Source organism: Crinia signifera, chromosome 3 (genome assembly GCF_055691185.1).
Source record: "Crinia signifera chromosome 3, ASM5569118v1, whole genome shotgun sequence".
NCBI lineage: Eukaryota > Metazoa > Chordata > Amphibia > Anura > Myobatrachidae > Crinia > Crinia signifera.
In genome coordinates this window covers 244,831,934-244,847,299 of record NC_139219.1, presented here as the reverse complement: position 1 = coordinate 244,847,299, position 15,366 = coordinate 244,831,934, and the positions used below count along the sequence as shown (strand labels likewise).

At 46.1% G+C, this 15,366-nt stretch overlaps 1 protein-coding gene across 2 annotated transcripts in view; it reads left to right on the top strand.

The window, feature by feature from the left end:
• Positions 1-15,366, top strand: part of LOC146064364 (A.superbus venom factor 1-like) — a 91,802-nt gene that overhangs the window by 72,097 nt on the left and 4,339 nt on the right. For both annotated transcript variants that reach the window (XM_083177787.1, XM_083177786.1), the window contains 7 exons: positions 228-279; positions 726-813; positions 6,258-6,347; positions 8,119-8,224; positions 8,886-8,975; positions 10,200-10,283; positions 10,561-10,644. In XM_083177787.1, the coding sequence (XP_083033913.1) occupies positions 228-279; positions 726-813; positions 6,258-6,347; positions 8,119-8,224; positions 8,886-8,975; positions 10,200-10,283; positions 10,561-10,644 (594 nt within the window). The remainder of the gene's footprint in view (positions 1-227; positions 280-725; positions 814-6,257; positions 6,348-8,118; positions 8,225-8,885; positions 8,976-10,199; positions 10,284-10,560; positions 10,645-15,366) is intronic.

The window sequence follows — 15,366 nt, the reverse complement described above, 5'->3', positions numbered from 1 at the left end:
TGTCCTGGCCTAGTCGGCTTCATGGCTGTACGCTAGGGACATAGCAGGGGTACAGTATTTGCAGAAACTCACAGATGTATGACCGATATTATCTTCTGCCATGTTGCTTGAGACCCAGAATCAGGCCCATAATGTCAATGACAGTACTTGCAGAGTGCACGAGGTGAGAAAACCCGACAGCCTTGTATGTACCATTATGTAATGTAAGTGTAACACTTTCCACACAGCTAAGAGGCCAGAAGGTTATAAATCAACTGTCAACATGACCATCTGTGCCAGGTAAGCTACTTTATGTACTAATAATACAACGTTCCGCTTCTACTGTACAGTATGTCATATGTAGACACATGCCAGGGGTGGGTATGAAATCCCGGCAGTTGGGATCACACAGTCAGAAGAGGAACAGAGCCATCCAGATGGCTAACCCTAACATTAATATGCCTTAACCCTAACCCAGTGGTTCCCATAACTGTGTGCCGTGGCACCCTGGGGTGCCTCAGGACACTTTAAAATGATTTATGATCAATATAACAGGCGAAACCAGTGCTTGTGGCTGCCAATCATAACATACGTGGACAAACGGTAGCAAATTCTGTAACTGATACTGAGGATGGTCTGTAATATAAATATACTGTGAGGTGTATTTACTAAGATGGGAGTTCTATAGAAGATAAGATGTTACTATGGTAACCAATCAGATTCTATTCATATCTGTTATCTGTTAGGTCCCATAAAAATCAGGATGCCACCATGTCCATCTTTGAGATTTCTATGATGACCGGCTTCACCCCAGACATCAACCAGCTCAGAAATGTGAGTAGCAAGACCAGAGATGTAGCGTGGACCTACTGCACCCTGGACAAATGTGTCTGGTGCCCCTTCCAGTTTCGTAGTCACCCATGGTAGTCACCCATACCATGTCACACCTCCTGGGCAACTGCTGCGTTTATACTGTTTAATTTTACTATGCCTTTGAAGTGACACATAACTAATCAACTTCAATTTTAGAATTGGCAGAAATTTAAAAAATACCTCTCACTCACCATGACTCCCAGCCCCCTTACCTCTCCCCAGTAGCGCACACAGGGGGGGTTTCTGAGTACCGAGAATCACCTTACCTGACGGAAGAGAGAAAGCAGATGTATAACAAATCACTGTGCATTTGCCCCTGTACCCAATGTAATTATCCTCTCATCGTCCATTGTGCCCCTGCTGCACACCAGTTTGCCCCCCCTTAAATTACAACATTCTTCCTGCATATCAATATGCACATCTGTTCAACATGTCCCCCATGTCCACCAACATACCCCCATACAGAAGATTATTCCTCACATTTCACTTTTTCTCACCTTATTTTCTGCATTGGTGTTTGCCAAACAAACTCCAATGCAAACTGGATGCGATTTAAAGTCTTACTAAAAATCTCCATGTCAGAACGTGCGATTTTGCAGCAAAAAATGCAAATTGCATCCTATAAAATGTGCGTTTTTCATAAAATGTGCGAAAAAGACAATTTTTGCGAAAAATTGTTAAAACAAAATTAGCATTCTATTAAATGTCACCCCCTATATTTACCATAGTATCTGCTGCTTTTACCTAGCACTACCGCTGTCCATGGTGCTGACTGCGCTGCAAGACAGTACTGTACATTGCAATGGACAAAGTTTTCAAAAATTGCTGTGTGATTGGCCCGTTCTCTATAACATAATGGTGTCCAAGATCCTAATTATACTAATAAAAATAAACACTATACATTGCATTAAAATATAAACAATAAATACATAAAACCTTTTGGGTGACATTCTATGGGATGCATTTTTTTTTGTGTGTTTTTTTTCCGCAAAAACGGCCGAAATCGCATGTTTTTCTATTTTCGCATATTTAATGAGCTGCGAAAATGTGAAAAAAGTGCGATTTTGCCCAACAAGTTTGACATTCTGGAAATGCGATGGCTGTTTTCCGCAGCACATCACATCCAGATGTTTTCACATTTAAAAGTATACAAATCGCTTATTTAACGGTATGCGATTTGTATAAATGTGTCTAAAATTTGCCCAAAAATCAGACCAGGTTCTGATGGGCGAATTAGCCAGAACCCTGCACAGATCATTGAGATCTGTGCATGGTTCTGGTGGAAAAAAAGGGTTAAACAGTTAAAAAAAAACAACCAACAGCGCGGGGTCCCCCGCCAGAGCATAACCAGCCCCGGGCTCATTGAGTCGGTGCTGGTGACATAAAATCACGGTCCCTGACAAATAGGGGTCCCCTTGATTTAATGAAACCAGCACCAGGCTCAAGGTCCGGCGCTGGTTCCCAAAATACGGGGGACAAAATGACTAGGGGTCCCCCGCATTTCAAGAACCAGCACCAGACCCAACCAGCCAGCAGGGTAATGCCACAGCTGGGGGACACTTATTATATAAGGTCCCGCGGCCAAAACATTATCTCCCTGGCTGGTCAGCATGGGCAGGGGTCCTGGGGAAGTGGGGACCCCCCCAAAGAAGGGGTCCCCCCCTCCAGGACTTACCAGCCCATGCTGAAAGTCCGGGGCTGTCCCCGATGCCCCTGGGCGGTGGGCATCGGGCTGATGAAAAGTGTAAAAAAAATAATAAAAACTATTGTCTTATACTGTAGAACTATGAGTCCCAGCAAGCCTACCCCGCATGCTGGGACTTGGAGAACCACAAGTCCCAGCATGCGGGGCATTAAAGGGCCCGCTGGCACTTGTAGTTCCACAGTACAAGAAATAGTTAAATAAAACACACACTGACACCCAAAAAAATAAACGTTTAATACATCCACAGCCCACACATACTGATACTTACCTACCTTGAGCCCGTGGGTCGGTCCCTGGATCTGGGGTCCGGGGCCCGGTGTTCCAGGGCAGAAGAGTCCGGTTCCGGGGCCTTGGTCCCGATTCCGGGGCTGGTCCGGGGCTCCAGGGCAGAAGAGTCCGGTTCCGGGGCCTTGGTCCTGGTTCCGGGGCTGGTCCGGGGCTCCAGGGCAGAAGAGTCCGGTTCCGGGGCCTTGGTCCTGGTTCCGGGGCTGGTCCGGGGCTCCTGGGCTAAGAAAGGAAATCCTACTCACCTGGTCCCCGGCGACGACCCCGGCATCTTCAGCTCCAGACGCGCTGCTTCCAGCTGGGAGCAGCGCGTCTGGAGCTGAAGATGCCGGGGTCGTCGCCGGGGACCAGGTGAGTAGGATTTCCTTCCTTAGGTACCCCTTAGGATTACTACGGATCCAGGACCCCGGAATCTTCAGCCCAGGAGCCCCGGACCCCGGACCAGCCCCGGAACCGGGACCAAGGCCCCGGAACCGGACTCTTCTGCCCTGGAGCCCCGTACCAGCCCCGGAACCAGGACCAAGGCCCCGGAACTGGACTCTTCTGCCCTGGAGCCCCGGACCAGCCCCGGAACCAGGACCAAGGCATGCGGGGTAGGCTTGCTGGGACTCATAGTTCTACAGTATAAGACAATAGTTTTTATTATTTTTTTACACTTTTCATCAGCCCGATGCCCACCGCCCAGGGGCATCGGGGACAGCCCCGGACTTTCAGCATGGGCTGGTAAGTCCTGGAGGGGGGGACCCCTTCTTTGGGGGGGTCCCCACTTCCCCAGGACCCCTGCCCATGCTGACCAGCCAGGGGGATAATGCTTTGGCCGCAGGACCTTATATAAGGTGAAAAAGGCAGTCCTGCGCACCGCTGACAACCCGGCAATTTAGACTCCTCCGGCAATTTAGAAGTCTAGATTTAGACGGCTAAATCCAGACTCCCTGCAAACCGCTAAGATGGGGGCATCTAAATTTAGACGGTAAAGCATCTAAATTTAGTAGGGTCTAGGGGTACACTATTAAACCTGTTCACAATTACACTAGTCGACGTAACAGCTGTCGACCTTGTTAATTCCACTATCCACGCCAACCCGAAGCGTGGCGAGCGCAGCGAGCCCGCGAGGGGCGGCGGTACGCGTCCTCCGCCCTTTTCATACCCCCACTATCCACGTCGGCGTGGAGTTGATTTTATAAAGTGTGGCAAGCGCAGCGAGCCACCGAGCCCGAAGCGTGGCAAGTGGACGCGGATACCTGTGAAGCCCGCAAGGAGAACGCGGATACCTGTGAAGCCCGCGAGGGGACGCGGATACCTGTGAAGGTATCCGCATCCCCTCGTGGGGCTCGCTGCGCTCGCCACGCTTCGGGATCGCTGCGCTCGCCACACTTTATAGAATCAACTCCACGCCGACGTGGATAGTGGGGGTATGAAAAGGTCGTAGGATGCGTACCGCCGCCCCTCACGGGCTCGCTGCGCTCGCCACGCTTCGGGTTGGCGTGGATAGTGGAATTAACAAGGTCGACAGCTGTTACGGCGACTAGTGTCATTGTGAACAGGTTTAATAGTGTACCCCTAGACCCTACTAAATTTAGACGCTTTACCGTCTAAATTTAGATGCCCCCATCTTAGCGGTTTGCAGGGAGTCTGGATTTAGACGTCTAAATCTAGACGTCTAAATTGCCGGGGTGTCCAGTTCAGGGAGTCTGGATTTAGACGCTTTAGCGTCTAAATTGCCGGGTTGTCAGCGGTGCACAGGAGTCTGGATTTAGACGCTTTAGCGTCTAAATTGCCGGGTTGTCAGCTGTGCGCAGGACTGCCTATTTCACTGTGGAACTACAAGTACCACAGTGACCTGTCAGCGCTGGGTGCACTGCTGCTGCCCAGCGCTATGCTGATAACGTAGCTTACATAAGGAAAGCAGCCACGCGCTGCGCTGAGAACAGCTAGAGCGGCACGCGCACAGTAAACACAGAGTCTGGCAGACTGCCAAGTTTCAAAGTTTCACTGTGCGCGCGGTGGCACCGTGAAACTACACAAGTACCAATCAAGGGGACCCCTATTTTTCGGGGACCGTGATTTTATGTCACCAGCACCAGCTCAATGAGCCCGGGGCTGGTTATGCTCTGGCGGGGGAACCCGCGCAGTTTTTTTTTTATTTTAAATTGTGATTTCCTGCAAATGTGCGATTTTCAGACCTGAAAATCGCACATTTTCAGGACTAAAGAAATCGCATTAAATCGCACCTATTCGCACTATTTGGCCCGTTTTTCGCATCTCATTAAATATGCGTAAAACGGCCCAATCTTGCGATTTTCAAAAGTGCGAATAGGTGCGATAAAAAACATGCAGATTTTACCATATCCCATAGAATGTCACCCATAGTATTTGCTTCAAATATTTAACAAAATATTTAAAACCACAGTACTGTTAAATAACTAACCTGAAAAGAGGTAACAATTAGAAACACCACCCTTTAGGAGTTTAATCTAGCATCCCCGGACCCCTGGAGTGATGAAAACGGGGGTATGGCCATGAGACCACTCCTCCTTTTATTAAGGCCATACCCCCTCCCAGTGCTCACACCCCTTTTTTCAAGGTGCGCTATATAATCCCTGCTGCCACAGATGTTATGAATATGCACAAACTACTGTTCATTTATGTCCTGAACCATGTAACCTACCGATATGTTTTCGGATTGTGGGAGGAGACCGGAGTACCCAGAGGAAACCCACGCATGCATTGGGAGAATGTTCCTACTCCACACAGTGAGGACTGTGGTGAGAATCAAACCAAAACAACTTGGTTTGATAAGTTCAGCTTATTGAGTCATTTTAATTACTAGACTGCCTTGCCAGCCATAATTTGGCCATTATGTTTTCCCTTTTGTTTGCCAAGTGAATTTGTCAGAATAGGTGTGAAAATTTCCAAGCAAGCATTTTGTATTCATCATGATGGCCTGTCATGTTTACCTTATATCGGAAATATAATCTTTTTTTACACAACATTTTTTATTTGAATTTCTATAACAACTGTGAGCGACGCCGGCATATTTAGCGGGTATTGTGAACTGGCACTCAAATGGTTTATAAGTGAAAGTTTGTGGCATCAAATGTATGTTTAGGATATTCAAATTAAAAATATATATTCAGTTATATGCAGAACACAACATGGTGCGTTTCATTGTGGCTGTAACTTCTTCAGAGAAAGTTACAAAAACAAGAGACTGACCCCTTTTTTCTTCTTTAAATTGCATTTGAATGACAGTATACAGTAGGTGAGACAATGGTGCTAGCTCATGGTAAGATTCAGCTCACGTTATACCTAGACATTTTGGTATGGAATTGGGAATTAGAACATATCTACACTATGGATGCATATGAAATTATCACGTGTGTTATTTACATTGAATATTTCCCTATAATTGCAGCTTAAAAAAGGTGTGGACAGAATCGTCACCAACTATGAGATCAGTAAGGGAGAGTTTAATAATGGAACATTAATCCTGTACACCGACAAGGTGAGAAATTATTTTCATTAATCAAAAATAGCACTCGCTATAACCCTCAGTTGTTCTTGGCTGTTCTTCTTCAATGTTCCTTAATACTAAAATACTTGGTTCTTTCTACATTACGTAAAATGCTTTTGAGCCCAATGAGTCTATTGGCCTTGAGATTCTAAACAGTGTAGTAATGCCCCTCGGATGCTGAACGGGAGGGGGGTATTCTAGACTAGAAAGATAAACAAAACAGATTTCCCCCAGCACACCAAAGGGGCATTAGCAATACTATTTGGTAGCACATAATTCAGAAATCTGAGTTATATATATAAAGTTATATATATAGAGGGTGGAGAGGAACAGGCACTTCGTCGGACTTAGCAATAGCAGGAAAAAACTGGACACAAGGGTCTTGCAGAATGCAGCATATATATATATATTTGCAAAAATATAATAAGCCTCCAGGCCAAAAATATAATAAGCCTCCAGGTCAAAGTCATGGCTGCTCTGATACTGGAGGTCCCTACAGGATAACAGTCCCCACCGGAAGATATTTTTAGATTAGCTATGGACGCTGCAAGACGAGTGTCTTCATTGGCAAACTTCTCTTGTAGCGCATTATGTCTGGTCTTTTCATATGGACAGAGCTGTTCTGGGTACCAAGCATTAGTTCCAACCCAAGGTGGTGTTAACATTCCACCTGGAGCAAGGTTTTGGTTCTTCTCGAGCAAGACCTTAGCCATAGTTTCTGAAGACTCTGCTGCTTTTTTGTGGTTAGAGCTACATAGATAGACTTCCTTGTGAAGGACAAATATCCTCCTTGTTCTCTTCTATACTTTATTCAGTATATAAGGAAGGAAAACAAAACAGATGCTGTCAGAATAGATTTCAACTGCCATCAGACATGGTTATATCTCAGAGTAAACTCATAGTCTGAATATCCTTTTGCCCCAATCTACCAGAATGTTGAGCGCCTCCAGGGTGGTAGGGCATGGAGTTGCTCTGCTGTCCATACATTCATTCCAAAGATGCCAGGATTGAATGTAGCCGTCACATCCCCTAGTGACAATTATGGAATGTCCTAGGTTTGAATGTCCAACTTTTAAATATTTTTTTTTTAAATAATAGTTAGGGGGGGGTCACTGTTTACATGTGACTACTGTTCTTACTTAATGACTTCTGTTCTTTTATACCCTATGGGCAAATGCCAGAAGGGCTGCTAGTCCGATGTTCTACTCTGGCCATATAGAGAGATCAGGACTGGCCTAACACTCTTCTCCGGCTCACATAGAGAGTGGCTCTCTGAGCAGCTACACCTGGCACACAGAGATAGGGGGGCAAAAGACCAGGCCCTGGTAACTTGCGGCACTTGACCAAATGCACACATTGCGAAGATATGTAAGGCAGCCTAGATCCATCCCCACCTGTGGGCTTTGTTTTATAGCCGCACCTACTGCACTGAAAGTCTCATTACACACACATTCTGCTGCACCTAAGAGACACTGAGATGGCCAATTATCGAAGGTGCTGCATCGTTGTACAAAGATGCTGAGATTAGCAATGTCACCAGTGGGCGTCACCCTACCTTTTCAAATGGCAGCAGCATTAGCTTATAGTCGCACATCCACTGCTTACAGGATCCCAACTGCTATTGCAAGAGCTTCCTTCTCTGAGATAGACCCAAGGATCCATTGTTCTGTGAGATGGTAGTGGGTTGATGCCAAAAAAAATTCTGATATCATTTAGTAAATTGTGATTTATTCATCATTCATGATATTGTATTCTCGCACAGATATCCGACAAAGAGGAGGAATGTATACAGTTAAATCTCCACCAGTACTTTGTAGTTGGTCTTATCCAGCCAGCGTCTGTCACAGTGTATGACTATTACTCCCCAGGTAAGGGCTTATCCAGCCAGCGTCTGTCACAGTGTATGACTATTACTCCCCAGGTAAGGGCTTATCCAGCCAGCGTCTGTCACAGTGTATGACTATTACTCCCCAGGTAAGGGCTTATCCAGCCAGCGTCTGTCGCAGTGTATGACTATTACTCCACAGGTAAGGGCTTATCCAGCCAGCGTCTGTCGCAGTGTATGACTATTACTCCCCAGGTAAGGGCATATCCAGCCAGCGTCTGTCACGGTGTATGACTTCTTGGCGCCACTGCTAGTGTAAAGTCCTGTACACACTGGGTAATTTTAGCCGTAATCCCTGGCTAAATGGTCGCTGAGTGACCATATCCCCTGTGTACGGGACAATATCACTAGGAGCGTGCTCCCGCGACAAGCCTTTTACTGGACGCTGGTCCTGTGATTTTTACCTTTTTTTGTTGCAAGTGTCTCCGTTTTCATCGGTGTCCAGCTGGTTGCTGATGAAAACTGGACACTGAGCAATAAATCGCTGAGCGATATTAAGACAAAATTACCCCTTAAGAACTCCAGTGGAACCACCAGCATTTTAATTTTTTAATTCCGCGTCTTCACCAACACGTTTATCACAATTTAATCTGGCAAGACTTTCAAGTAACAGACTTACATTTATGTATTTTCTCTCTTGATAGAAAACCGCTGCTCTAAATTCTACCACTTGGATGACAGCAGCAAACTTCTGGGCAGGATCTGCCAGGGAGACGTGTGTCGCTGTGCAGAAGGTAAAATGCGCAAAGTAAAGCAACTGTGTGTATACAGTAGCTACAGTATAATTCATTAGCAATGCAATTACATTCCTACAGTACCAATAAAATCAGATAGATCGTATTCTCCCTGTGCCATTACATACTGTGATAGAAATTCTAATTGAACCTAATCAAATCCCCTAAATTTTGTGGATCCGAACAGGACCAAAACTGCACCGGACCCTCCCAAGGGCATCCGATCCCAACTGAGTTTAATTCTTCCATCGGTTCAGAACATGGATTTTACATATGAATTTTGTGTTTTGGATTGGAAAAATCAATGGTTTTGGTAGTCTTTATTATAATTTGTATTATTAATAATAATAATAATAATAATAATAATAATAATTAATAATACATTTTATATAGGTTTCCTTTGATGGAGTATCATCATATTGACAGGGGTACGGCATGATTGGTCATTGTCAGTTATACAGTGAAATGCACTCACCCTATCCACTAATACGGGCAGATTTACTAAATCTTGGAGAGAGATAAACAGCTGCCGAATTGGCTCCTAAGTGTCATTTTTCAAACACAGCCGGTAACATGGCTGATTGCCGGGTACTTTTTCGCTGCCCACTTGATCTCATTCTAAGGCTTAGCACATAGACCCAAGAGAGCGATACAGTGGATGGAGGTAAAGCTCCAGCCAATCAGCTCCTAACTGCCATGTTACTGGCTGTGTTTAAAAATGACAGGAGCTGGTTGGTGGTTTATCTCTCTCCAATGATTACTACATAGATTCCTTATTGTCTTCTGTATCCTCTCTTATGGCTCCTTACTTTAGGATCTAATAAAGGATTACTCACTGCAGCTCCAAACTGTCCCAATTTTTGCGGGATCGTCCTGTGTTTTTGGGACAGTACCACATCCCACGTGGGGATGGCAGTGTTCCATGGTGGGAGGGAGCAGTTGGGAACAACAGCGGACCGGCACTGCTCTGCATGTGCACATCGTCTATTCCCAGAGACAGAGGGGCTGGGGGCATGGCCAGCAGCTCAGAGCACTGACCATGCTCCTACAGCAGCTAAAATGGGGGCATGGCCTTGTGGGTGTGATGCAATGTGTAGTTCACTCCACCTGACTGCTAGGCCATATCCCCAAATTTGGGGGTCCGCCAGGTGTACTCCAAAGGTTGGGAGGTATGTTCTATTTCTTAGTAGGACTCACTGATGAGTTGTATCTCCCGTCTTGCAGAGAACTGTTATATGCAGCAGCAAATAGAGGAGGTGGATGCTCTAGAACGACTCAAAAGAGCGTGCGACGTGGCTGTGGACTACGGTGAGACTATTATAATATTGTTGTCCCATCGTTTTGCTTGTAGGAGCTGATTCCATACATTGAAGTTGTAGCCTTCTGAGTCTGGGTGTGGTATAATGGACCGAAAATCGGGATTCCGACGTCGGTATACTGACCATCGGAATTCTGACTGTTGGAATCCCGATGGGAGGTCATTTTGCACCCCTGAGTATTTGTGGTTCTAATTAATCACTATTATTCGCTTTTGATTGTCTACATACGGCGATGGCATTTCAAGTAACTGATATTTTCCTCACAGTCTACAGGACGAAGTTGACGGCCATTGAGCACCGGGGCAACTTTGACGTATATGACATGACTATTGTTGAACTCATTAAGGCTGGTAATTGAATCAAATTAATTCATATATATATATATATATATACTTAATTTGTTTGGTTGTGCAATTAGCATTACTTGACAGGTTCCAGGTGGTGTCTGCTTAGTGTCATTTTGTTGATGGGGTTTCAGTTGAGCAGCAATCTTTTTTTTTTTTCCGATGTGTTTTTGAGAGGCCTTTGCCTTTTTTCTGTATCTGTAGCATTTTGTAAATTTTTTGGGGGTATTTTTGAAACTTTTGGATTGATTTCATTCAGGAGACATTGTAGCTTCACTTGAACTCCCAACCCTCCCAATTTTGCTTCTCAGGCCAATTGCCACCCCTCTGAAGTTTTCATCCAAAATTGCCGGATCTGACCACATTTTTTTTAAACCCCATGTCCTCTACCCTATCTTTGTTATGCAACTTTGCCATAGCTTGCTTTCCTGACCCACTTTGTGAAGTGGCTGAACCTTTTTTGGGCCCCAGGACCCCCACGGGGTCAGGATTGGAGGGTCTTAGCAGCCGTTGTGAAGGGGTCCCCCGTATTTCGGAAATCAGCCCCGGACTCTTGGACCGGTCCTGGTTCCAAAAATACGGGGGACAAAAAAATCTGGGGGTCCCCCGTATTTTGAAACCAGCACCGGGCTCCAACAGCCATCGGTGTCATGCCAAAGCTGGGGGACACTTTTTATATAAGGTTTCCCGACCGAAACATGAGAACCGTGGCTGGTCAGCCTTGGACGGGGTAACAAGGGGGATGTACACCCTGCGCTATACTTCCAATATGAAAAATATTACGTACACAGTGGTTTGGTGAAAATAAAAATGGATGTTTATTATAGTCTGCCATTTGAACAATAATAATAATAGAAGCAATGCAACTAGTATTTATAATAATAATAAGATACAAATTATTATATAGGATAGTATGCTAGCAGTATGCTACAGTATTACACGATATAAATGTATCAGCTAATACCGGTATACATATACATAAGGACTGGGGGTCACAAGACAAAAATAAAAGAGTCCAATGCAAATGCAAATCAGGTGCAGCTTAATTAGCTGTTAGAAAAAGTCTTTTAGGATAGTTGGAGTGATTTGAAGTAAACGAGTACCTGTTTCTAGGGTACAGGGGGTCTGCCGGCAGACTTACCCGTCAGTGCCGTATTGTGCAAACGGCGTTGGCGGGATCTCCACAAACATCTTGGATGGGGTACCTGGGGGAGTGGGGACCCCCCCCCCCCAGGCTTCACCCGTTCAGGGCTGAAGCCCGGGCTGTCACCGGCGTCCATGGCCAGTGGCTGACGGCCTGATAGGGTTAATTCACACATTCCTAACATTGCTTTATGCAGGGGAACTACAAGTGCCAGCAGACCTCCCCCGCATGCTGGGACTTGGAGAACCACAAGTCCCAGCATGCGGGGCATTAATGGGCCCGCTGGGACTTATAGTCCACCTGTAAAAAGAATGTTAAAATAAAAGACACACACACACACTGAAAAGTATAATTTTATTACACACACATACACACACATCTCACTTTTACACCAACACACTTACCAATCCAGGATCCAGCGCTGGTCTGTCTCCTCCAGAGCCAGCTCACCCCGCACTGACAGCGGGGTGAGCCGGCTTTATCTGGCGCAGCTAACAGCCTTTGTAGTGCTGTCCCAGCGCTACAGAGGCTGAGAGCGTGATTGGCTTATGCCTCTCCATGGAGACGCATAGCTCAGCCAATCAGGGCTGAGCTATGCGTCTCCATGGAGATGCATCGGCCAATCATGCTATCAGCCTTTGTAGCGCTGGGACAGCGCTACAGAGGCTGTTAACTGTGCCGGACAAAGCCGACTCACTCCACTGTCAGTGCGGAGTGAGCTGGCTCTGGAGGAGACAGAACAGCGCTGGATCCTGGATTGGTAAGTGTGTTGGTGTAAAAGTGAGGTGTGTGTGTATGTGTGTAATTAAGTTTTCAGTGTGTGTGTGTGTCTTTTATTTTAACAATCTTTTTACAGGTTGACTACAAGTCCCAGCAGGCCCATTTATACCCCGCATGCTGGGACTTGTTGTTCTCCAAGTCCCAGCATGTGGGGGAGGCCTGCTGGCACTTGTAGGTCTCCTGCATAAAGCAATGTAACGTATGTGAGAATTAACCCTATCAGGCCGGCGACCACTGGCCACGGACACCGGTGACAGCCCAGGCTTCAGCCCTGGACGGGTGAAGCCTGGGGGGGGGACACCCCTTTATTGGGGGGTCCTCACTCCCCCAGGTACCCCGTCCAAGGCTGACCAGCCACGGTGCTCATGTTTCGGCCGGGAAACCTTATATAAAAAGTGTCCCCTGGCTGTGGCATGACACAGAGGGCTGTTGGAGCCCGGTGCTGGTTTCAAAATACGGGGGACCCCCAGATTTTTTGTCCCCCCTATTTTTGGAACCAGGACCGGTCCAAGAGTCCGGGGCTGGTTTCAGAAATACGGGGGACCACTACGCTTTTTGTCCCCTGTATTTTTGGAGCCAGGTCTGGCTCAATGAGCCCGGGGCTGGTTATGCTCAGGAGCGGGGACCCCACGCCATTTTTTTATTTTACTTTTACACATATTTTAACACAGAACCATACACAGACCTCAATGATCTATGCATGGTTCTGTCAAATTCGGCAGTCAGAACCTGGTCTATTTTATTGGCGATTTTTAGACATTTTTTTTTGCTGATTTCCAAATTCACACACCATTAAATTGGCTAATTATATAGTTTTCAATGGGAAAACATTTGGATGCGAATTGAGAAATCGCCACTTCTAAATGTGCAAATTCACGGCAAAAAGTGCAATTTTTTTTGCCGCAATTCGCATTCCATTAAGTTGGCGATTTAGGAAAAAAAGTGCGAATTCGGACGTTTTTGCGAAAAAAATCGCCAAAATTTAAAAATCGCACCCTATTAAAAGTCACCCCCTGAGTCAGTCGCATGATGGATAGCCTTAATTTTTCCATCTGGAGTGCTGTTTGTCATGTGAGTTACAAATTGCTTACAGCAAGGGTGAGATGTAGCGGAGTGCAGTTTTTTTTGTCACTGCAAGACGTCCGATATTTACCACATTCTGCACAATACTACATGTGAGATTTTTGGTAAACGTTCTATAAATTGTATCCAACAGATGGAGCCAAGATTATTCATCCCGACAGCATACCTAGATGCCATTTACCATTTACCTAGATACCTAAATGCAAATAAACGTGTTGCAGCAATCTTACCGTAGCCGATACAGCATAAGTATAACTGATGGCAAGAGATCGCTGGGAACGTAATGAGACGCACATACTGCAGTGCCCTTACATCAGACATGTCCAAACTATGGCCCCCAAGCTGTTGTAAAACTACAAGTCCCATCATGCCTTGCCACAGTTTTGTTTTTAGGTAATGCTAACACTATGGCAAGGCATGCTGGGATGTGTAGTTTCACAACAGCTGGAGGGCCATAGTTTGGACATGCCTGCCTTACATAGTGTAAACTACAGTATGCAGTCGGGATACGGTCATTTGGTCACCAGCATGATGGTCGACAAGCATTTAGGTCGACATGCAGGAAGGTCCACATGACTTAAGGTTGACATGCAGGAAGGTCAACAGTGTCAATAGAACAACATGGGTTTTTTGAGCCGAAATGTGCCGACAGCAGGTATTTCATGCCCTACCATCCACTAGGGTGTGGTGGGAGAATAAAATAGTGTGCCGAGCGTAATGTTGACTGTGTTGACATTCCGGTAAAAAAAACAAAAAAAACCATGTCGACTTTTTCAATGTCGACCTTACCCAAGTCGACCTAATGACCCTGTCCACATAAAGTCGCGTCGACCTTCCTGCATGTCGATTTTAACTCATGTCAACCTAAATGCATGTTGACCTAATGTTTGTTGACCATAATGCTGGTGGCCGAATGATCCATACCCCCACAGATGTGGGCTCACATGTAGTCCTGGTTGAAACCCGGCAGCCATTTTGTTAACCCAAGTCTGGCCTGCTTCAGTACATACTTTGACCATAAGTATCCTTGCTCATATATCTCCAAAGCCCATATTGAATAGTGTAATGAGCCGCATGCCGCACACAGACAGGAGGAGGTATGCAGGCAGGGGGTGGTATGCAAGAAGAAGGTGGAATGAAGGCAAGAGGAGATATGAGAGCATGGGATGGCATGGACCTCCTCCTGCATTTGCATTGCTAAGGATTACTGAATCAGGCCATTAATCAAGCTCCAAAAAATATATACATGTAGTGCTTGACAACGATAAACTTAGTCATCTAGAGATGGCACTTGTTCCCGCACCTCCTTCTTATAGGCCCATACACACTAGACGATATTGGTCACAATATCACTCAGAAAGGGCTTTCTGAGCCTAGTGTGTACACCCGAGCGTCGCTAGCAGCCCCCTCCCTCATGCAAGCATGTTCGGACAAGGGAGACCTTGTTAACGACCGTCATGCTGCGGCAGCATGACTGGCGCCCCCCCCCCCCCCAGCCACACCTGGTATCGGGAAGTGTGTATGCACTTGCTGATGCCTCCCCCTCCCGAGTCGCCAATATGGGTGTCAAATGGGATCTTCTAGTGTGTATGGGCCTTATGAGACGGTCACCTGGTGTTGCAAAGAGGGATCCGATTGGATCTTCTGACCTTGTTCCTCACATTCCACTGGTCATAGTTGTAGTGTGCATACATATCCACCAGCACCAAAAAGTCAGATGT